We start from the raw sequence: 24,849 nt of genomic DNA, 5'->3' as shown, positions 1-24,849 counted from the left end.
CAATGGAAAAGGTTCACGGGCTTAGAAATGGTTGACAGAAACCTACAAGGCCCCTGAAGAGACTTTCCCTGTAGATTAGTAAGCATTAGCTCTTCTCCCCTACATAGCATCTGGGGAAACGGGTCAACACAGAAGCAAGGGATTCCACATACAGTAGGTTAAGCTTTTCCAAAGAGAAGTCAGGGAGATGATAGACAACCCCAGAGCCATTAGTTGGAGGCTTGAAGGGCACGGGAGAACTCCCACCCCTGCCTTGGGTAGACTGCCACACCTTTCTACCTAAGACCCCTAGAGGAGAGCTGGAGATGAGGAAGGCAGATGGGATGAAAAGAAATGGACCGTTGTCCCATTTTACAGATGGCAAACCTGAGCCCAGATGGACTAACCATCTGAATTCACAGGAGCAAACACAACCTCTCTGCCGTATCAGCAGTGCTTCACAATTATCATGGGGTCCCTACATTGTCTTTTGGCCCACCCTTACTAATTTAGCCAAGGAGAGCAGCTGGAAGCTGACAGCCCAAGAGAAAGAGCCTTTGTTGTTCACTTCCATGCATTCATACCCAGGTTTTCAGACTTAATTTTGGCATAGCCGATTTTTCCAATGTAATCCTGTTTGTTGCATCAATGATCTTACTCATCCAACTCCTGTTCGATAGAAACTGACTGCCATAAAATCTTATTTTCTCCTAGCACAACGTTCTGACCTCAGTGCTGTATTTGGAAATTGGTGATTCCTGATCTAAGAGAGACCTGAAAAAGCCTGCTTGGGAAACTAAGCCCCAAGAATCTAAAAGTATCTCCCTGGTCCCTCCTGCTCAGAGTGTGTGGCCTCAGTCCTTATCCAGACCTGGTGAGGAAATGAGAGCTTTTCCCTACCTAGAACAATCACATCTTCCTAACAGTTCAATGTGTCTCCCTTCTTTCTTCTTTTCTTTATTCTGAAGAATGACTTTCTCCTCCTATCTCATGATTATCTTGAAATCTAAGAGCAAGGTTGGGGAAGAGGAGTACCACAGAGATGATCTAAGCCAACCCTGAACCTATCATTCCTCCAGTGGTGTTCACCTCTTGCAACAGGTAATAGCATTCCAGGCCTTTCAAGAGTTAATTCTGAGTAATGGGCCAGGGGAATGAAGGCTGGCTGCAGCTTCCTGGTTCCACCCTAGCTGGGCAGAAAACTCATATGGCTCCGTCTTCGTTAATTTCTCCCAAAAGGCACTTAGCCGTGACATATGTTGGGCAATAGAATAAATACTAACCACCATCCTCCTCCCCCTGCTCTCTAGACGACTCCACTAAGATCCACAGCAGTGGACGATTCATTAACAAACTGGAATGAGCAGTGAACACCAGCAATCAAGAACCCTGATGCCAGTGCTGCCCCTTGAGATTCACTCACGAGTCAGAACCTTTAACCTCTCTGAGCTCTAATTTTTCAAGTCTGAAAAATGATATTAACAATTCTGCTAAAATGATGGCTGCTATTAAATAGGACATGATATTTTTACCCCTCAAACTCATTTTGGGCAAAACCAAGCTTTAGAAAAAAATCTGTGGTGGCCGGGCATGGTGGCTCATGCCTATAATCCCAGCACTTTGGGAGGCTGAGGTGGGCAGGTCATTTGAGGCCAGGAGTTCAAGACCAGCCTGGCCAACACAGCAAAAACCTGTCTCTGCCAAAAATACAAAAATTAGCTGGGTGTGGTGGCGCATGCCTGAGGTCCCAGCTACTTGAGAGGCTGAGGCAGAAGAATCACTTGAACCCAGGAAGCGGAGTTTACTTCTTGCAGTGAGCCAAGATTGCACTACTGCACTCCAGCCTGAGCGACAAAGCAAGACCCTGTCTCAAGAAAAAAAAAAAAAAAAGAAATGTGTGGACAATCAATTTCTTGAATGGGTAAATAAAAGGTATATCGGCCATGTGAGCAGAAGGCTAGAAGGCTAGGTGATGTCTGATCTGCAGAATGGCCAAATGCATGGAAAAAATGAGTTACGAGAGAGTTCTGCAATATGATCTATTTGCATAATTCTTCTAAAGCTTGGTTTTGATTGCATAAATTCTATATATTGCTAAATATCAAAGCTCTCTGCCATTTGATGGAAGTCCTTAAGCAAGAATGAATTTGCCTAAATTACTTTAATTTTGTTTACAGAATTTAGGGGAAGGGATAAAGGGAAGGAGGCCAGGCAGTGGCTCATTATCACCAAGCACGCTCAGTTGAGACAGGGCTCATAAACACACCAGCACATACAGGAAACAGCTTTTGTTGGAGAGAATTCAAAGCCAGTCCTCTTTGGATGGCTAATGGTGGTCATCAAACTCCATCTATCATGTGGCCACTATGTTCAATAGCACAGCCCACCAACCGGCTGGGATGAGTAATTCAGGTCATGCTAGAGGTAGAGAGGGAGGCAGAAGTTAGGAAAAAGGAAGAGTAAAATGGGGGTTCTATTTGTTACTTTTTTAGCTAAAGTTTAACCTGAGGTCCTGAGACTTTGTGGGTGAGTAACACTGTTCATGTGTCTTCCCCTGACTTTTTTTTTAAAGGTCAGAGGGAGCAGTGGCCTCTCACACTGGAATTCTGAATAGTGTGCACAGATGTCTGTCATGGTACAAGCTGGCACCCAGGACACATTCCAGCTTGGTTAATGACATCCTCCTGATTGATCCTTCTATCTCCTGAGGATACCCACTTTCATTCACTGTAAACTCCCTTCCTATTCCTTCTTACCCCCTGAGCCCTTCCTTCCTGCAAGGGAGCCAGCCATGCAACACCTGACATCCTTCCATCCTTCAGCAACACACCAGTCACTCCTGAGCATGGTTTTCCAACAACAGGTGGTCCCTCCTCTCCCAGTTTCCTTTGTGGTAGTAAATGACTGCAAACAGCCTTTTCAGATGTTTCAGATCCACAAGTCCCCTAGGTTAGAAGACTAAATGAGTGCAAGAACTGGCCTTTCTCTTCTGAGAATCATCTCCCTCCACTTGGAGCTACTACAGGCCAATCACCCAGCTGAGTGCTGAAGAGCTCAGTGACCTCTGTGGTGAGTGGCAAGCCTAAGAGGCACTGGCCACTGCCCTTCCAAGGAGACAGAACACCTACAGGAGATGATGCAGCACCAAGGGAGGGCAGAGAGGCCCCACCGGGCTGATGAATCCCCTCCACATCAAACCACTCTGCAAACTCTTTTTGGATTTCCTTTGGGGCACCAGCTTTTGGGTTTGAAGTCTTGGCCAAGCAGTCCTAGTGTGGGAGGAAGGACTGAGGTTCCATCTTGACTTGGCCACCACCCCTAGGATTCTGAGTGATGCTAAGCAGGGTGTTGAACTTGGGCAGGTGTCAGCGTACTCGTGTGTAAATTCAGGGAATTAGACCAGGTCAGAGGTTCCCAAACACAGCTCTTCATCAGAAATCATCTGACGACCTTGCTAAAAATAAGAGCCCTGGACCCCAGCCCCAGAAAGAGGCAAGGACTAAGGAATCTGTATGTTGAGTGATACCTCTCCTCTCAAGCTCTGGCATTGCCAGGCCCCCATGCCTTTGTGATTCTCTCTGTTCTGTCTGGGTTTCCTGAAAAACTTCTTGGTGAGGAGAGAACAATGCCTCTTCTTTTCAAGAGAGGTGGTCTCAGGTACATGCTTTGCAGAGACACAGCCTTGTGAGCTCATCCACTCATGGGTTTGTAAACATACACATATGCTTGCTTGGATACATGCAGAGGGGCCTCTCCTGGCCAGGCGTCATGGAGGTTTCTAGAGCATGCGCTCATGCTGCCATCTCATCTCGGGCTCCCCCTGAGTGAGCAGAAACAGCACAGCCTCTCCAGAGCCTCCCTGCATGTGCACTCTCCAAAGGGCTCCTTTATAAACATCAGGGTCATTCCTGGAATTGCAAAGACCTGGGGAGGGTCAGGGCTGAGGCAGACAGTTAGAGAAAACAAAAACATGCTCAAATTCAGCCAAGGTCCTCTGGGGCCCTGTAAGCCACGCTGTCCTTGAAGAGCCAGAGAAATTGATATCAAGATGGCAAACAGCACTATCAGTTTTCACGCCTTTCCACGGGTCCCAGACATCTCTCCTCGGGTTCAACTAAAGCCATCCAGGAACCTGGCAAGGTGACCTAGCTGCTGAAGCCCAAGTGAGTAGACTGTGCTTTGATTCAAACTTGAACCAGGGACTGTGGGAATGGGAAGAATGTGCCTGACCCAGCAATTCTACTTCTCTCTACATGTGCACAGGGACACATGTACAAAAATGGTCATTACAGCATTATTTGTAGTTGTAAAAACACTATTAGCAACCAGATCCAAAAGTCTTTCAATGGCTGAATGGATAAATAAAATCAGTAGGGTAATACAAAGGAACAATATATGGCAGTTAAAAAGAATATCTCTGACCTATGGATGTCAACATTAGATCTCAGACATCTAATATTAAGAGGGAAAAGAATCAAAACCACAATGAGATACGATCTCACACCAGTTAGAATGGCAATCATTAAAAAGTCAGAAACCAAACAGGTGGCTGGAGAGGATGTGGGAGAAATAGGAACACTTTAGCACTGTTGGGTGGGATTGTAAAACTAGTTTCAAAACCATTATGGGAAACCAGTATGGCGGATTCCTAAGGGATCTAGAACTAGATGTACCATTATGACCCCAGCCCTCCCCACTACTTGGGTATATACCCCAAAAGGTTATTAAATCATTGCTGCTATAAAACAAAAAAGGGGGGGGGGACACATGCACACGTATGTTTATTTGGCCAGCACTATTCGCACAATAGCAAAGGGACTTGGGAATTCAACCCAAAATGGCCATCTGTGACAGACTGGATAAGGAAAATGTGGGCAACATATACACCATGGGGAATACTATGCAGCCATAAAAATAGGATGAGTTTGCTGTCCTTTGTAGGGACAAGGATGGGCAGCTGGAAAACCCATCATTCTTAGGGCAACACTGTCACCAAGAAACAGAAAACCAAACACCGCATGTTCTCACTCATAGGTGGGGAACTGAAACAAATGAGATCATTGGAGCTCGGGAAGGGGAACATCACACACTGGGCCTATCATGGGGAGGGAGGGAGGATTGGCATTGGGAGTTATACACAAAATGATGGATTTATTGGGTGGCTGACGAGTTTGATGGGTGCAGCACACCAACCATTGGCACAAGCTATACCATATGAACAAACGCTGCAAGTTATGGCACCATTGTACCCTAGAACTTAAAGTATAATAAAAATAAAAAATAAAAAAAAAAGAGGGAAAAGAAAACCTCCATGTACATTTTCAATTTTTTTCACAATATTGGACAATATTGGTCTTCTATCACATATATGCATATAGATGCAATATATGGAAACATAGGCATATTAGTCATCCATCATACATATGCAAATGTGCTTAGCTAAGAAAGATCAACATTAAGTACTGCAGGCTAGTGGGCTAAATATCAACCACTCCCAGTTCTGGGTGGTAGACTTGTGTTATTACATTGTTCTTTGTACTTTTCTGCATTTTTTAAATCTTCTTTTAAAAAAGTCACCTCTTAGGGCCGGGCACAGTGGCTCATGCCTGTAATCCCAGCACTTTGGGAGGCCAAGGCAGGTGGATCACGAGGTCAGGAGTTCAAGACCAGCCTGGCCAATATGGTGAAACCCTGTCTCTACTAAAAATACAAAAATTAGACAGGCGTGGTGGCGCACGCCTGTAATCCCAGCTACTCGGAATCACTTGAACCCAGGAGGCGAAGGTTGCAGTGAGCCGAGATCGCACCACTGACTCCAGCTTGGGTGACAGAGTAAGACTCTGTCTCAAAAGAATAAAGTCACCTCTCACACCAACCACCCCTCACCTTCCTCATCAAGCAGAGCTATCAGTAACCTCAAGTGTCCCTGAAGCCCTACTGGAAGAGGACCAAACAATAGTGACATGGTGGACATCACCACCACTCTCATTGGCCAGGGTAATGGTGTTACCAGGGTCACTTGTCCACCAGTCGGAACCTAGCCCTGGGCTCCTGGCCAGTTCTCTATGCCATGAAGAACTTGGAAATGAGTCAGAAAGAAGACCCAAAGATAGCAGAAGAGGGTCACAGAATTAAGAAGGGGAAGATGAAGTAATCAAGATGACTCAGGCCTGACAACTGAAAGCCAAGGGACAAGTCCATCCCGGTGCGGCCAGAGGGTGCTGAGTAGTGGAGGTGAGGTGTCCAAGGACCAGGAAAATCCAAGGGAAGGGAAAGAGCTGTTCTGTCTCCCCAAGGATGAGAGAGAAAACAGCCTTAAACTAAAACAGGAGAGATCCAAGTTAGAAGCCATCCAAGAATTTCATAAGAAAGAACAAAACAAGTGACAAATTGCAGATGGGAAGAAATTGCACAGACTCCCTCTGGTATAACTTAGGAGAAACCTTTTGAGGAGGAAGAAGGATGAACAATATGGCCTCCAAGTGGCCAAAAGCCACTAGATTGCATTGATGAAAAGCACTGCTGTAGGTGGGAGGATGGGCTTGAGCCTGGGAGGTGGAGGTTGCAGTGAGCTGAGATCGTGCAACTGCATTCCAGCCTGGGTGACAGAGCCAGACCTTCTCTCAAAAAAACAAATAAATAAGGGCCTGGCACGGTGGCTCACGCCTGTAATCCCAGCACTTTGGGAGGCCAAAGCTAACGAGTCTCACCCTGGCTAACATGGTGAAACCCTGTCTCTACTAAAAAATACAAAAAATTAGCTGGGCATGGTGGCAGGCACCTGTAGTCCCAGCTAATCGGGAGACTGAGGCAGGAGAATAATGAGAACCCGGGAGGCGGAGCTTACAGTAAGCCGAGATCGCACCACTGCACTCCAGCCTGGGCATGAGAGGGAGACTCCATCTCAAAAAAAATAAATAAATAAAATAAAGCAAAATAAAATAAATAAAAATTTTTTTAAATTTTTAAAAAGAAAAGCACTGCTGGATAAAGTCTTCTGGTAATTTGACCCAACTGTCTTCACAGCACTCTAGCCTGAATTCAATGCCAAAAAGCTGTAGGTCCATGCATTCTCTTAGTCCTTCTAAGGATGGAAGCTTCCTGAAGACATAAACTTGATCTTAGCCTCCATACAGCCTTCCATACTTAGTGAATGGAGGACAGGAGAGAAGACATTCCGTGTCCTCAATTTACATTTTTGGAAGGAAGACACCGTGCTTTTTTCTTCCAAGACTGAAGAAGGAGAAGCCTGTCCAACTTGATTCTCCTACTTTCGTAACTTTATTCACCATGAAGGGACTTCATTGTTTAACATCAAGCTTTTCCCAAGAGCCTTGGTCAAAAGACTAAAACAGCTACCTATTTGCATAGGATGTATATACATCTCTACTGACTTGGTTTCTTCTTTATTCACCTTTCTAAAATGCTTTTCTTGTCCCCTTCCAGCATGAAGAAGCATGTGTTACACATGGTATGACAACTGCTTTATCAATATGGTCTCCCAGCTGACACATAGCATATACTTAATGTTTACACATTAGAAAAGGTGACCATCTGATATGGTTTGGCTGTGTCCCCACCCAAATCTCATCATGAATTGTAGCTCCCACAATTCCTACATGTTGTGGGAGGGACCCAGTGGGAGGTAACTGAATCATGGGGGTAGGTCTTTCCCATGCTGTTCTCGTGATAGTGAACAAGTCTCATGAGATCTGATGGTTTTATAAAGGGGAGTTTCCCTGCACAAGCTCTCTTGTCTGCCGCCATGTGAGATGTGCCTTTCACCTTCCGCCATGATTGTGAAGCCTCCCCAGCCACATGGAACTGTGAGTCTATTAAACCTCTTTCTTTTGTAAATTTCCCAGTCTTGGGTATGTCTTTATCAGCAGTGTGAAAACAGGCTAATACACTATCAAAGAGCATCTAGCACTTGCCCAAGAGTACCCTGTTACATTAAGTTTTTTTCTCATTCTTTTGGTGTTTGCCTCACCATCTAGGGCCCATATCAGCAAGAGTAGTTAAGAGTCAAGAAAGGCAGTGAGCAAGTAGAACCATGAGATGGGATGGGAAGGACACATGCCTCTCCCAAGACCCACATTCAAACAACTCAGTTTCGATGATGCAGTCCCACAGCCCCACTCCCATAGTGTAACAAAGGCTGAATCCTACCAACATTTCCCATCACCCTCCCCTTTCACTGTCCTCTTCTCCATCCCCATAACTCTGCTCTCAGATATTCCAGGCCTGACAAATTGAACCCACAGGATGCAAAAAGAAATTTAAAACCTGCAAAGATGTCCAGGATTGCTGGCCACTCTCAGACCAGCACAAGAAGTGTCTTGAATATAAATAAGTGTCTTTAAATAGGTCACCATGCTTTTCTCTGTCTTCAACTAAAGTTCACTAATTTTGTCTGATAGTATATCACATCAATCACCTTCCTTGGCTATGCTCTCATGGTTTAAGAGGCAGTGAACCAACCCAGAGACAACCAGCAGAGCCTCAAGTGGGAGTCCTAACTTCTGGGGTATAAATGGGACATGGTTGGTCATTAAGCTGTTGGTAGAACCACAGGCGCAATGGTCATGACTGCTCCCTGGAAAACTCAAATACTGACTCCTCTCTGGACTCACTGAAGGCTTTCCAAAGCAAAGTGGCAGCTGTCCAGGTAAGTCACACTCAAGGGAATAAGTCACACCTGCTAACAGGATTCTTGAAATGACCAATCAGAAAACATCCAAAATCAGGTTTCTGCCATTCTCCTATTCTGTGTTTCAAGAATCAGAACCTGCACTACCTCATCTGATTATCCGAGTTTCTGTGCTACGTGGCTTGCATGTTTACCGTTATTATCAAGCAGGCACATGAGGTTGATAATTTCTTATCCCCCCTCACACTTGATAAATGAGCTAGAGAACTGGAGGCCAACTGCACAAAGTCATGTAGCCAGTGGCCAAAACCAAGCCCAGGTTGTTAACCAACCAGATGGCACCTGGTCACTTGGCATCACCTAAGGAAAGACTCTCAGGCAAGACCTTTTAGCCCCAGGGCTTCATTTCTTCCCCTCCCCATCTCCATGGGACCCCAATCTTTCCCCAGAAGTAGGCTATCAGTCACGTCAGCAGCCCTGCCCAACCGCAAAAGCCTCTTTGATCCAGTAAACCCGTCCTACCCCACCCCCTTTATCCTGCCTGACACACCTCCTGCCACTGTTGCTATAGCAACTGCTCAGCATTATCAGGAAGTCACAGGGGCAGGGCACAGGGCACAAGGGAATTGCCATTTTCATTTTTTTCTTGGCCCTGGGCATTTTAGAAAATAAGTTCACCACCCAGAGGCAACTTGGCACCTCCATCCAGAAGTAAAGACAACAGACCTAAAAGAAACTTCCTAGAGAGTGGCATAAAGGAACATTTTTGAGAAGATATGCCTTAATTACTACCTCCCAGGGAAAAGGAGCTTTTCGAGAAAGCAGTATATAATTCACTGCTTTTCTGCATGTGTGAGTCTGGTGAAATGGAGAGCTGGAAGAAGAATCTAGAGACCCAGACTACAATCTGGTCTGTGCTTGCCTTGGCAGTTGAACCTGAATGTAGCCGTGATTTCTTCATTTGTTAAGTGGAGAGAATCGAGGCTAAAACAGAGCTGGGGCAGGAAGTGGGGGGGGGAGCAATATAAAACAAACAAACAAAAAAACCAAAATGATCTTTTCTGGTAGAAACACAATGTTTAGAAAAAAGTCATTTTGTTTATCATTGTTATATCACTTATTCTTTGAGGTGGCACCCTTTGTTTAGTGCCAATCACTGACTCTCTCCACCCCCAGAGACCAACCTGAATCCCTCCAGCTGAAACACCCCCCTCTTCTCAACTTCTAATAGAATGGAACACACTGAGTAGGCACAACTTCCTCCCTACCTCCAACCTATCAAGGACTTCCGGGGCTCAGTCCCCCTCTTCCCTTTGACTTCCTGGCTCAGACAGCTCAGTTCCTTGAATGAACACAGGCTGCCACACCTTCACAGTCCTCCACTAATTAGAAACCTCCCCAGGCTTCACTAGAGGCCAACTCCACCAGGGCCTATGGGCGAATTCCACTGCCCAGCAGCTGGTGGTTAGCCAGCCCCTGCCCCCTTCTCCCCAATCTTCCCTCCTGCCCTGCCTCCCAACAGCCAGGAAGAGATGTGGGGCTGGCAGCCAGAAGGGCCCCAAGGACTGCCAAGTGTCCCTCCCCCCGCCCACAGAAAAAAGGAAAGAGAAAAATTCCTGACTACAGTCGCTCTGTATTTCTTTCCGGGAGAGCTGGCTTTTTGAGCAAAGTCTCCCTCTGAGTCTTGACTGACACCCAGGGGCTGAGCCAGCCCAGATCTTCCCTGGCTTTGTTAAGGAACAGGAGTGGCCAGAGAAGGAGGAGGGAAGAGTCAGGGGTTAGTAGCCAAGGAGGAGGAGACGCATAGGGAGATGGTCCATTCTCCAGAAGAAAAAAAATCGACATCCCATCCAGCCTGCTCTTTGTGAGTGTGGAGGGTGGGAGCAGATGAAATTACTCTGGAACTGAAAACCAACACATTTCTCTGGGTCTACTATCCCATCTGTAAAAGGGGCTTTTCCTTTCCTGCCTCCATCATGAAAGCCCTCCAAGAGTCTAAGACAAGTTTGTCCAACATGCAGCCCAGGAGAGCTTTGAATGTGGCCCAACACAATTTCATAAACTTTCTTAAAACATTATGAGTTTTTTTTGCAATTTTTTTTAGCTCATCAGCTATGGTTAGTGTTAGTGTATTTTATGTGTGGCCCAAGATAATTCTTTTTCCAAGTGGCCCAGGAAAGCCAAAAGGTTGGACACCCCTGGTCTAACATGATCATCCACCCCAGATTCCCAGTGGCAGTACTGTGCTTTGTCCCCAGCCCTGATTTCACCATAAGTGTATTCTGACCCTCAGAGACTGAAGCATCTGGTTCTCTGCTTTCCTGGGGCCTTGCCTCATTAGATGCTGGAAAAGAAAGTCTTCGGCATCATTGTGCACAGACAGGCTGCCATTCAGAGGGCTTTTTGGTACCACAGATGGAATCAGACATTAGGTAGAACCCCAGTACTCAGAAGACACTCCCCCAACCCAGCGTTTCTATGGAGAATCCATCAGCCGCTTGCAAAATGAGATGCTGCTCCCCAACTCAGGAGTAAACTCTGGAGATAATGTAGCAAGAAAACATCACTTTTTTGGAAAGAGCTTCCAGTTTCTCTGCCAGGATCAAGTTCAGTGCATTCTGGCATCCCAGGTTCGGAGATGTGAAAGGTCCATTTTCCTGGTGCAGGAAATGGGTGGCATCGGGGGTCCTCACTGGCTTTGATGACTGCACAGTTGCACACCCTTGAGCATGCCATATGTGCTAAATGTGCTAGGACCACTTGGATTCGCTAATACTTAACCTATTATTCTGAAGTCTGGATCCTTGCAGACTTCCCCTGGAGGGCCATCTATACAGAGAGGACCTTCCCCCACCAGGAGATTTAGTCTCAGAGATTCTCCAGAGCTCTCTGGACACTGATAGCCAGAAGCCTAGGTCTTCCAGGTTGGCTGGCCAGGTGAAGGAGGAACTCAGTCCTGGGTTACCTGCTTATGAACAGCAAGGCCAGCATGAGAACCCAGGTGTCCAAGCTCTGGGGCCACCTCTGTTCCCCATAGTCCCTCCAACCCCCATTCTAGACACTGCAGAGAGAAGCTCCCGTACCAGAAACAGTCAGTCCTAGACCTTAGGACATGGGATCCAAAGAGCACTGCCCAACTAATCAATTAAAAATGCAAGCCTGGCCAGGTGTGGTGGCTCACGCCTGTAACCCCAGCACTTTGGGAGGCTGAGGCGGGCGGATCACGAGGTCGGGAGATCAAGACCATCCTGGCTAACACAGTGAAACCCCATCTCTACTAAAAATACAAAAAAAAGCAGCCAGGTGTGGTGGTGGCGGGCGTCTGTAGTCCCAGCTGCTGGGGAGGCTGAGGCAGGAGAATGGCATGAACCCGGGAGGCAGAGCTTGCAGTGAGCCAAGATTGTGCCACTGCACTCCAGCCTGGGTGACAGAGCAGGACTCCGTCTCAAAAAAAAAAAAAAGCAAGCCTGATGGCCTCCAACCATTTATGCACTGCATTTCTATTGTATTTGTCAACTGCATTTTATATTGTATTTTTCAACTGCATTTCTATTGTATTTATCAACTGCATTTATATTGCATTTAAAGCACAGTTTCATTGCCCTTTCCACAAGTGGCCTCGCTACAGACCCGTGAAAGTAGGTTGGAGAGGTATGGATATTTCCATTCATAGGTGAACAGATAGAAATCAAGTGACTCATCACCAAAATGCAAGAGCTTAGGTTTTATATGTAGTTTATAGCTTTAAGCACATCTGCGTAGTTGACCCAATGAAGTACTACCAATTTCTGATTTACAAATAAGAAAACTGAGGCTTAGCAAGAAGAAATCTCTTACCTTGGGTTATGAGTACATGGTAGACCACCTGGGATTTGAACCTCCAGAAAGGAGTGGCCTGCCTGACCTTTCCAGTTTGGCTTTCATTTTAAAGGCTAGCTAACTGTCAAGGAGGAGACATCGCCTGCCAAGACTGTTAAGGCAGCTAACATGTACAAGAACCTACTATGTGCCAGGTACTTGCCATTATCACAGCCACCCTAACACGCACCCTGGGAAAGAGGTAAAATCATTGCTATTTTACCAACAGGGAACTGGCATTGGAGGAAGAGCCTTACTAACTACTGAAGTATTAAGAGATGGGTCTGCAATGGAACCCAGGTCAATATGACAGCAAAGGCCAGGCTGCCTGTGCCATCATCTGCTACCCAGCAGCTTTTCTCTCAAGAGGCCCACCCTGTGACTTTTTTGTCCCTCTTGACTGACCTCTGTATGCTGGCTACTTACAACTGTGAGGTCCCCAAGCTCCAGGACTTGTGACTCTCCATGGAGTCAAGGGAATCTACATAATTGAAATCTGACAGAAATTTACTGTACCCCATACATCACCTGCACATGGCAGCTGTCCAGGAACAAAACTGCTGGCCAATACAGTCAAAAGCTTTTCTCCGCCAACAGCACAACTCCTTGTCCAGCCATGGAGGTAGAGGGGTGCAATGGGAAGGTACCCAGGTTAGCCTCTCAGCACTTTGGTATCGCTGAGTCACCCAGTGTCCACACCTGTGAAAAGGAGGTAGAACGGCCTCCCTCGCAGGGAGGTGGAAGACAGGAGACAAAGTAGGCACAGAAGCCAGTTCATAATAGGGTGAAGACAAATGCGGGCATCACCAATCTCCTGGCACCTGCCTGCCATCTCAGTGAAATGCTGGCCAGGGACAGGAGAAGCAGAGGGGTCTAGAATATCTGCCAACCAGGTCACCAACTCCCCTCATGAATTCAAGGCATCACGTTGCTCTTCTATGCCTTGGTTTCAGCGGAAGCCACGCTAGTGCTAACCCTTATAGGAGAGAATCCCCATTCCCTGGCCTATAGAAGTCCTTTCCCTCAAAGGCCAGTCAACCACCCTCCTCATTTAAGGATTCCAGTTTTTTCAAGCATTATAGTCTCCAGTCACCTACATAACATCCCTCTGATTGGATGGATCTCTGAGGTTGAGACCACTATATTTTCCACACCATTTTTGAGCCCCGCCCACCTACCTAGCAAGCAGGTGTTGTAGCTGAGCTGGAGTGGGAAAGGCATGGAAGGGAGAAGTGTGGGACAGGAAAGAATGGTCTGCAGGGACCAAGAGGACAGCATGGAGAAGGCAGGAGAGGGAAGAGGGAGTCGGGAACATAGAAAGGCTGAGACAAAATGTACTCCCCAGATACAGAGTTCCTTAAAAAATTAAAATAGGCCGGGTGCAGTGGCTCACACCTATACTCACAGCACTTTGGGAGGCCAAGGTGAGAGGAAAACCTGAGGTCCGGAGTTCGAGACCAGCTTGGCCAACATGGTGAAACCCCGTCTCTACTAAAAATACAAAAATTAGCCAGGCATGGTGGCAGGTGTCTATAATCCCAGCTACTTGGGAGGCTGAGGCAGGAGAATCACTTGAACTCTCTGGAGGCAGAGGTTGCAGTAAGCCGAGATGGTGCCATTGCACTCCAGCCTGGGTGACAAAGCAAAACTCCATCTCAAAATAAAAAAATAAAAAGAAAAATACAAATGAAAATAACAATTCCCAGATACACAGACTCTTTGCAACAACAACAACAACAACAACAAAACGAAGCTTTTTTCTTTTGGGTACAGTGTTTTAGTACATGGGAAGGACCAACAACAGAAACAGAAGTGGACGTGGCCTCACAGCCCCTTTCTGTTCTGCTCCTCCTTCATTCCTTTCAGCAGCCCCCTGTCCTGTCCTGCTAGGCATCGTAGGTATTTACCTGTTCTCCATTCCCTTTGGTGCAGAATTTTCAGAACTTCCTCATATCAAAATTCAACAGTTGTGGCCAGGTGCGGTGGCTCATGCCTGTAATCCCAGCACTTTGGGAGGCCAAGGCAGGCAGATCACTTGAGGTTCAGGAGTTTGAGACCAGCCTGACCAACATGGTGAAACCCTGCCTCTACTAAAAATACAAAAATGTTAGCTGTGTGTGGTGGTGCACACGTGAATTCCCAGCTACTCGGGAGGCTGAGGCAGGAGAATCGCTTGAACCTAGGAGGTGGAGGCTGCAGTGAGCCAAGATCGTGCCACTGCACTCCAGTCTGGGCAACAGAGCGAGACTCCATCTCAAAAAAAGAAATTGAGCAGTTGTACCTCCCATTTTCTATGGGAATGAACAGCCCAGCTGAGAACCAACTGGAAGCCACCTGATGACTGTAGAACAGTTCTCTCCAAGTCAGCTCTCAAAGGTCAGATAATGAGTGAATGGATATGCTCCTACTTTCGGGTACCCCATGGCTTTTTTTTTTTTTTGAGACGGAGTTTCACTCTTGTTGCCCAGGCTGGAGTGGAGTGGTGCCATCTCAGCTCACCACAACCGCCATCTCCTGTGTTCAAGCGATTCTCCTACCTCAGAGTCCCGAGCATCTGAGACTACAGGCATGTGCATTTTTAGTAGAGACAGGGTTTTACCATATTGACCAGGCTGGTCTGAAACTCCTGACCTCAGGTGATCTGCCCACCTCAGCCTCCCTAAGTGCTGGAATTACAGGCGTGAGCCACCGCGCCTGGTCAACCTGGCTTTTTTTTTTTTTTTTTTTTTTTTGAGACGGAGTTTTTTTGCTCTGTCGCCCAGGCTGGAGAGCAGTGGTGCAATCCCAGCTCACTGCAACCTCCGCCTCCCGGGTTCAAGCAATTCTCTTGCCTCAGCTTCCCAAGAAGCTGGGACTACAGGCATGCTCCACCACGCCCAGGTAATTTTTCTATTTGTAGTAGAGAAGGGATTTCACTATATTGTCCAGGCTGGTCTCCGAACTCCTGACCTAGTGATCCACCTGCCTCGGCCTCCCATAGTGCTGGGATTACAGGCGTGAGCCACCACACCCGGCCCCATGGCATTTTTATAGAACTAATTTCCAGCCACAAGCCTGAAGGAATTATTTGCCTGAAAGTCTTAAAGCTCAGTATTGAAGTAGGCCAATAGTGAGTACTATCTAAGCCTCCCTCTTCCCTCTGCCTGACAGGAAACTCAATAGTCCACTTGGCCAAGAGCCATTGTGTAGACAGACCCTCGGGAATATAACAGATGGGTTTTTCTCTGCTTCCAGGCTCTACTACCTATTCTAACCCAGAGATTCCTATGCCCCATTTTTCCCAGATTCCTTAACATTGTTACATAGAATTTTCGGCTCTCAAACCTTCCTCAAATATCTTATCATTTTTTTTTTTTTTTTTCTGAGACGGAGTCTCGCTCTGTCACCCAGGCTGGAGTGCAGTGGCGTGATCTCAGCTCACTGCAAGCTCCGACTTCTGGGTTCACGCCATTCTCCTGCCTCAGCCTCCCAAGTAGCTGGGACTACAGGCACTACCACCTCGCCCAGCTAGTTTTTTGTATTTTTTAGTAGAGACGGGGTTTCACCGGGTTAGCCAGGATGGTCTCGATCTCCTGACCTCGTGATCCGCCTGTCTTGGCCTCCCAAAGTCCTGGGATTACAGACTTGAGCCACCGCACCCAGCCCAAATATCTTGTCTAAAGAAGTGGGTCATTACGACCACACAAAGGGACCTATCACAGCAAATGTTTTGGGCATATGTGGAAGGCGAGTAGGGAAATTTCAAACAAAGAAGACCCGGATTCTGCAGCTTCCTCAAACTGCAGTCCACCATGGGCAACGGCAGCCCCAGGCGTCAGAAAGCACGCCACTTGCCTCACTGGTCCAGAATCTGTCGGGCCACACCTTTCAGAGAGGCCCTGCCTCCAAGGCCAGGGTGCACACTGCCACACCCTGCTTGGTCTCCTAGACAGGAGCTTCCCCATCTCCTTCTTTCATGAACAGTGGTGACTGGTGACTCAGGCAGCACTGCTTAGCAGAACTAGCGCTGGGAGTTTTGTCCAGATCGGGGGAGGGGAGGTGGAAGGTAGTGGTGTTAACAATCAGTGACAGTAGATCCCACTCATTTCCCTAGTCTATTTTACGACTTTGAACTCAGTATGCAAATTTATGCAAGACGAGATGCAAAGCAGTACTCTGAGCCAGAAGTCCCGTTGCTTTTTCCCCCTTTTTTTTGAAGCTGCACTGAACCACTGTAAATCAGTGCTCGCCTCTTCCCCCCTTTATTCTTCCCAGGCAACTGCAGATGCAGAGCCTCCCCAGGCCCGCCCGCCCGCCTGCCTGCCTGCCTGTCTGCCCGCCCTGGGACTTTGAATGACTACACATTTCTATAGCACCTTTATATGTGCAGCGGGCCAGACGGCCACTCGGGCGGCCCCGCCCCTCAGTATAATCCCCTGCATTGTACACGGTAAGGAAGGAGGCTGGGGAGATACTGAGGGAACCGGTCTAGCCCAGCCTTAATTCTGAAAGGGCCTGGCCTGGCCCAACCCTGCTCCCTCCTCGACCCTGACATTTCTAGGCACTTCTGTCCTCTCCACCACCAAACACATACACATGCTTTTAGAGTCCCAACTTCAAGCAGATCTCAGGGTCTCCTTTCGGTTTTTCTTCTAGGCCTACCCACCCTTTCCCCCAAGTCTGACTTCTCAGTTTCTTTGAACCAACAAGCCCCAGCCCACCATCCCCGTGGGATACAGGCTCACCACCACCCACTCCTTCCACCCACTGATGTGCCCACCCCCACCCCTGCATCCTTGCCATCCCCAGGAAGCCAGCAGCAACACAGCCCCTGAGTCCCGGGAACAAAGACAAAAGAGCTAACAGCAAAGCCGGAACTGCTGAGGTTCGCTGCCTCGAAATAAGAGGGTATGTTTAAAATTCTCAAAAGCAACCTGCTCAAAGAGGAATGCAGGCTGGAGGGGGGTGCTCATTCTTCGGAGGGGAGAGAAGAGGCGACAGGAGATGGAATGGGAGGCAGAGGATTCAGCGCTAAGATCTCCGTCTGGGCCAGGCCCCACCCAACTCGGACCCAGCACTCTCCATCCAGTGACCCCAGTCTCTGCCCCAGTCTCTCTCCCGCACAAAAGCCTCCAACCTTGACCCCTTTTCCTCCTGCACCCTCAGGCTCCTTCCTGAAGTGCTCCCCTCCCCCAGCCCGACTCTTTCTCAGGCACCCCTGACATTGGTCACTTCTTTTGAGTGCACCCACTCAGCTTCCAGCCCCGCCCCCCACCTTCCACCCCTGCTTAACATCCCCTCTTCCCAGGCTGGTGCACAAAAATGCGGAAGGCGTCTGGGCACTGGGGAGGAGAAGGCAGCTGGGGCAAGCTGGCGGAAGGGAGTCCCATAACCAGGCAGAAAATCCAGAGTGACATTCTTCCCATGAACTCAACCCATTGTCCCTGGCCTCCCCTGACAACTCCCCCCCACCCCCTTCAGGCTCCAGGGAAAAGTGAATGGGAGAAAATCTGCCGCATCTGTTCCTGGCTAAAGACCCTAACCGGCTTCAGGGATTTGGGAAGTAGAATTGGTTTTCAGGCCTAGAGTGAAAGGAAGAGTAGAAGAAAAAAAAGTAAAACGTTAAAGAAGGAAAGGCATCACACACTTTATTAAAACCGTCAGCAGCCGAACCATCCTATGAACTTCGAGGCCTTTCAAAAAGTTCACCCTGCTGAAGAAGATGTTTAGTTTGTCAGAGTTCAGCTCAGAAACTGCAGAGCACCTCCCCGGTGGACCACGAGGGGTGATGAGGAGGAACGCAGGACTGGGGGACAGGCACCCCGCAGTGAAAGGATTTCGTGGGGCTTTTCCTTTCATTGTTACTTTCTAAGAGAAGCAGGAGGGAAGGGTTAACTTGCAGGCAGGCTAGGGAAGGAAGCGAGCCGAGGAAGAAGAAAGGGACTGAGAGGCTCCACTCAGAGGAAGCCCTAACTTGCTCTGTACTCCAGAGCAAAATGTGCTAAAGAAACAGAAGAAAGATTTCACCTCTGACCCCTAATTCCATTCTCAAGGAGAACAGGGGAAAAAACAATAGCAGACCAGAAGAAGGGAGGCGAGCTGGTGCATGGGATGGGGGGCTTACGAAGACCTCAGAAGCTAAAAAGCAAGATTCTTGTTTTCACTTTTTCCTTTTTGAGTTTGATAAACTTAGACTCACTTGCTTTTTCAGCAACAGCAGCAGTCAGCGGACACATTTCACCACTGTCTCCAAGAGGAAAGAAAATAATTACAGCTTCCTCCCGACCACTGGGGCAGGAGACTTTCGTAATTAAAAAAAAAAAAAGTGACCTCCTTAGAGACTGGTTGTGTCCCTCAAATAACTTTTGGGAGGGATGAGGGCCCCGAACAAAGAATATCGGGTCCCCATTCTATCCTACAGGAAGGGGTCCCTCAATTTAGGATACGGGCGGGGGTGGGGGGTGGCAACGCATCTCTCTTGCCTTTCGATCTGGGGCCCAGATGCGAAACTGCACAACCTGGCTGCCCCCGTCCCGGGAATGCAGCCGGCGATCCGGCTTAAGTTACATTGATTCAGCTGCTAGGAGACCCCTCGCCTACCAAATGCCTCCCTTTTATTTTTCCATTCAACGTGGTAGCAAGAGCCCTGCTCGTTCCCTATGGAGAAACAGTAGTGTTCGTTTTCATTTTTCTCCTAAGCGACCCACCCTACAAAGTACCAAGTCCTTTCTTTCTAACTCACAACCTCAGTTTAAGGAAGGGTCCCTTGGGACGCCGGTGCCTCCTCCTAGCTTACCTCCTCTTCCAAGGTTCCTGGTGTCACTGGCAGCCCGCAGCCTCGGCCTCCCAGCAGCGATCCCACCAGGACCCTTGGGTCCTCAAGTAGTGCCCCAAATAAGATTCGAGTTCCTACTCCCATGGATCTGACCACCGTCCCCCTTCTCAGCAAATCCCTCCTCCAGAATAGAAGTCTGGGTCCGTTCCACGCGGGTAAGACTATGGCAACAGGGATGCCTTTCCTCTCCCCATTCATCCCCACCAAATGAGTCGCCACGGCTCTTCCACTTGCTTTAACTCCAGTTCCCCTCCCTCGGCCTGACTTCCGGGTCCCGCTCGCAACAGTCCCCCTTGATCTGGTCCAAGGTCTCCGCTCTGCCGCCCTTAAAACAGTCCGTGAGGTCCAGCCGCCCGTCGGGCTTCCCCGCTGCCCTCCAAGTTTCTCCCAACTACTTGTTCCAGCCCGCGTTACCTGCAACCTGCTCCGGGCTGGCGCCATACTCGGCGTCCCGGCGCTTCTCACAAGTGCCCTCGCCCATAACCAGCGCCTGCAGGGGCAGCTCGGAGCCCGGGTGGGGATAGCAGCGCAGCCCCTGGCCGCAGCGCGGGGTGTAGACGCCGCACGCCTCGCCCTCCAGCCGGGCGCACACCGAGCAGCAGCCGCAGCCCGGCTCCCGGACGAGCTCGGCGCATGGCATGCGGGCTCCTCCGGCCACCGCGGCCACCGCGGCGGGCGGCGCCGACCGGCGGAGGCCCGCAGGCGGCCAGGCGCTCGGGTGTGGCAGGGTAGGGCAGCGGACAGCATCCTCCGCGCCGCGCCCCCGCCCGCCGGGCCGCCGACTTGCGCCCAGCAGGAAGCAGCAGCCACGAGAGCAGCAGCGGCGGGCGGCGGGCGCAGCGGCAGCGCAGGGCAGCCCCACTCTCGGCAGCATGCTGGCGGTCGGCAGTGCGGCGCGGCGAGCGAGCGGGCGGGCAGGTGGCACGGCCCTGCGAGCGCGGGAGCCGCCTCCTCCTTTTCTTCCTCCTCCCTCGCCGCCGCAGCCGGGTCCTAAAGGGCCGGCTTCTCCCCGCCCCCTGCCTTCTCCCCTCCCCCTTTTGGAGACCACTCCCTTCCCCCCGACACTCCCTCGCGCCGGCAAGTGCGTGCGCGCACGCCCACTCGCCCACCCCCGCGTTGGCTGCGGTCTCTGGGGGTCGCCTACTCTTCCCGGGCAACGTCCCTCCACGCTCTTCTGGCCCTGACTCTGACTCCTGGAGGAGAATACGGATAACTCGCGGGTTTGGGTAGGACCGGCGTGGCGGTGGAGAAGAGCGCGTGCTTTTGTCTGCTCTCAGTTCAGTTCGCTAGGACTTCGTTTGCGCACTTCCCATGTAGCCGGCACTGGGCTAACCGCTGGGGAACACAAAGGACGTTACGGCACCGTTTTGACCTTCCAGTAGATTTCAGTCGGCTCACACCAACTCCTTCCATCCCTTGGTGTCACCCGCCACTGACACGTGGCTTGGAACAATGACTTGTTGTTGGGTGGTTCCTGCGGAGTTTCAGACCGGTCTAGACCAGGCTAGACCCAAACAGCCCCGAATGGTCTTAGTGACTGTTGCAGTTTTCCAAACCTGGGAGCTCGTGACTACAACCTATGAGAACCCTAAGTGCAATGCCCCGCAAAACCTGCCCCCTTCCTCTGCCCCAGACCCCCTCCCTTCTCCGCCTGCTAAAATAATCCCTTAGCACCCTGGGCCCCCACCTACAAATCTCGAGGCACTTGTTGCAGGACAGATCCCAGAACACCCAGTTGCAGGGGTCTTGGAGAGGTCAATCAGCTCTCCAGGTGTGAGAGACCTGCTCTGGGGTAAGGCCATTTATGGCTGTCTTCAATAATGCAGATGGACAAGGATGACCTCCTTTCATTGTTCTGTTTGATTTACTGAGTCATCTACCCAAGCCACCCCCAACCCCCATCATTCCAGGCTGGACTCAGCCATAATCATCAACCATCTCCTGGGTTGTGACCCTAACAAAGACCCCTGTCAGAGAGATTCCCTGAGTGAGAGATGGACCATTAAGCTGCCTCCACCGCAGGTTTAATCTCCCTATACCTCAGCGCCCCTCTTCCCCAACCAGACCCCTCCACTCTGGCTCTTTCTAACTTTAAGGCTCAGAGCCTGTTTGATTCAATTCAACAGCTAGTTAACCCAGTGGCCACCTGGCTCTGAAGGTGACCTAGATGCCTCCAGGAAGGCAAGTTCCTGGTCTTAAGACACTAAGCTGGGAAGAGTTATGGGGAAAGACTTTGGTAAGATAAAATAAATAAATAAATGTTTATCAGAGGCTTTGAATAAAAGAAATATTTTGGTAGAGAGGTGATGTGGTGGTTGAGGAAAGGGGAGTTTCTTGGGTGAGTGGGAACTGAAATTGAAGCTTGTAATTCTACCAGAGGAAATGGACCATTAGCAAGGGCACAGGCAGAGGGAACACCTGAAGCAAAAACACAGAAATGGGGCCGGGCGCGGTGGCTCACACCTGTAATTCCAGCACTTTGGGAGGCCGAGGCGGGTGGATCACCTGAGATCAGGAGTTCAAGACCAGCTAGCCAACCGTGGCCAACATGGTGAAACCCCATCTCAACTAAAAATACAAAAATTAGCTGGGCATGGTGATGCACGCCTGTAGTCCCAGCAACTTGGGAGGCTGAGGCAGGAGAATCACTTGAACCGGAGAGCTGGAAGTTGCAGTGAGCCAATATCGCACCACTGCACTCCAGCCTGGGCGACAGAGTGAGAATCAGTTTCAAAACACACGCACACACACACGCATACGTGCGCGCGCGCGCACACACACACAGAGAAATGGGAAAATGAGGCTGGGGATCAGAAAGTCAGTCCACTTCAGCCAGAGTGGTGCAGGATGCTTGCAGAGAGCAGCGGGGTGGCAGGAAAATCCAGTTGACTGTATGGAGGTTGGGCTTAATATGCTGGGCAGTAAGGATACAGCATCCATGTTTGAGCAGAGGAAGACATGGACGGAGCTGGACTTCTGGAAATCATTAGCACTATGTAGAGTGCCGATCTGAAAAAAAAAAAAAAGTAAAAAGCACTATGTACAGTACCAATCTGAAAAAAATAAAAATGAAAAAGACACAGGAAGGATCGTGATCATTCCAGCTTCATTCTCCCTGGTGTCTCCTGCCTGCTTTGTAAGATGTTTCTGTTGGCCCCACCCACTGAGCTCCTGCAGAGTAGGGACAGGGTCTAGAACAGCACTGTCCAATAGAAATCTGCAAACCGGCCGGGCGCGGTGGCTCAAGCCTGTAATCCCAGCACTTTGGGAGGCCGAGACGGGCGGATCACAAGGTCAGGAGATCGAGACCATCCTGGCTAACACGGTGAAACCCTGTCTCTACTTAAAAAATACAAAAAACTAGCCGGGCGAGGTGGCGGGCGCTTGTAGTCCCAGCTACTCGGGAGGGTGAGGCAGGAGAACGGCGTAAACCTGGGAGGCGGAGCTTGCAGTGAGCTGCGATGTGGCCACTGCACTCCAGCCTGGGCGACAGAGCGAAACTCCGTCTCAAAAAAAAAAAAAAAGAAAAAAGAAAAAAAAAGAAATCTGCAAACCGCAAACTTGAGCACATGTGCAATTGTAAATTTCTAGTAGCCATATTAAAATATAGTAAAAAGAAATAGGTGATATTTATTTTAATAATATTCTTAATTTGGCAGTATGTCCAAAATACTATCATTTCAGTGTGTAATCAACACTAAAATTAATGAGAGTTAACATTCCTTTTCTTATACTAAATCCTCAAGTTCTGATGTGTATGCTATACAGTACATTTCAGTTTGAAGTAGCCAAAGTTCAAATGCTTGATAGCCGTGTGTGGCCAGGTAGCTAGCAAATTGGACAGCCCACAGTTCTAAATACTGCCTGGCACTAGGTAGGCACTCAATAAATATTTGTTGAGTAAATGAAAAGTACAATCTCTCAAAATATTCCTGGCAGGGCCCCTCATTCTCTTTCTGTCTTAATTGCAATGCTCAGGAGCTGGGGATGAAAGGCTGTGATGAGTCTATTAAGAGGCTAAGAGTGGCTGGCATTCATTCATTCATTCATTCATTCTTTCTTTCTTTCTTTCTTTCACATGCAGCTGCTCACTTACCTTTTGAGATTCATTCTCTTTCCACCTCCTTTTAAAGTTCTTGATCTTTTAGCCAAGAGCAGTGGAGATGAGCAGGCAAAGTGATGCTGACTTGACAAATGCAAAGTACTCAATGAGATTTCACTTTCTAATGAGCCTGAAGGCCACACCCAATTCTTTTCTCCTAGTTCCCAGATTAATGGCCAGTTTTACCCTTCCCCACCCTAAATACACACAAACACACAACAAAATAATCCCATCTTTTTAAAGCTTTTCCTAACCTCTCCTGAGCCAGGCCAGCTGCTACGGAGGCTTGAATCACAGAGCATCCTCAATCCATTGAAGCCTAAAGAAGTAGCAGGACTCAGCCCAGGACCCAGAGCTGGTTACTGGCTGGCCTACAACTTAACCATTTTGCTTATTACTGTAGGCCCAGGGCTAGAACAATGCCTGCACAGAGATGCTCAAAGAATATTTGTTGAGTGAATCCAGGTTCTCTGCTCCGTGTCTCTTGCTTTGCCCATCCCATTGTTCCTGGAGCATTCTTCACTTTAGATTTCTCATGAGTCCTCTGCAAAGGTATGTCCTCAGGCTTCAGAGCCTGTCTGTGCCCAGCGGTGAGGACTGGCTGAGAGATGGGGACAGGCTAAGACTGGTTTTCTCCCTTCCCCTTAATCCCTGCCTTTTTCCATCTCAACCATGTTTTATGAACCCCACCCTTACATGGTTTACTGTAACTAGGTACCATCTGTACTATTATTTACATAATTTTTTAAAGTAAGGCAATTCACTTTTTTTTTGGTTACGATCGTTTTTAAAAGGAACTTTGTATCACTACCATAAATGGAAATGCAGTATTGATGGTCATCTATAGATGGTAACCATAAAAATAAACACAATGAAAACAAAACAATGTTATTTGATTTGAGCTGGATACTGTTACCTGCTGAAACTTCTGAAGCTGGTAAACTCTCCCCAAGTTAAGAAAGATGAGACAATCTAAAAGAAGCATTCAAGTTAAGTCGACCCAAGCTGAGATTTTCTCCAAGTCATCAGGAGAGGAATGTTTTTAAAAAATATTTTGTTAAAATACACATGCAAAAAAAAGTAGATAAACTAGATAAATATCCAAAAATTGACGGCACCATATAACCAGCTCCCAGATCAAAAAGAACATTGGCCAGGCACAGTGGCTCACGCCTGTAATCTCAACATTTTGGGTGGCTGATCACTTGAGCCCAGGAGTTCAAGACCAGCCTAGGCAACATGGTAAAACCCTGTCTCTACAAAAAAATAAAATAAAATAAAATAAATAAGTCAGGCTTGGTGGTGCATGCCTGTAGTCGCAGCTACTTAGGAGGCTGAGGTGGGAAAGTCATTTGAGCCCAGGAGGTCAAGGCTGCAGTGAGCTGTAATTATGCCACTGCACTCCAGCCTGGATGGCAGAGTGAGATGCTGTCTAAATAAATTAAT

At 48.6% G+C, this 24,849-nt stretch overlaps 1 protein-coding gene across 1 annotated transcript in view; it reads right to left on the bottom strand.

Annotated features, from left to right (window-relative positions):
• IGFBP2 (insulin like growth factor binding protein 2) overlaps positions 1-20,307 on the bottom strand; it is a 30,843-nt gene extending 10,536 nt beyond the window's left edge. Inside the window, exon 1 of the mRNA XM_017895467.1 lies at positions 19,716-20,307. Coding sequence (XP_017750956.1) covers positions 19,716-20,175 — 460 coding nt within the window. The 5' untranslated portion in view covers positions 20,176-20,307. The remainder of the gene's footprint in view (positions 1-19,715) is intronic.
• Positions 20,308-24,849: the final 4,542 nt, after the last annotated feature.

The sequence above is a fragment of the Rhinopithecus bieti genome, unplaced genomic scaffold, assembly GCF_001698545.2.
Source record: "Rhinopithecus bieti isolate Rb0 unplaced genomic scaffold, ASM169854v2 scaffold_26676, whole genome shotgun sequence".
Lineage (NCBI taxonomy): Eukaryota > Metazoa > Chordata > Mammalia > Primates > Cercopithecidae > Rhinopithecus > Rhinopithecus bieti.
Note: the sequence above shows the minus strand (reverse complement) of the source record. Positions and strands in the feature narration are given on the sequence as shown.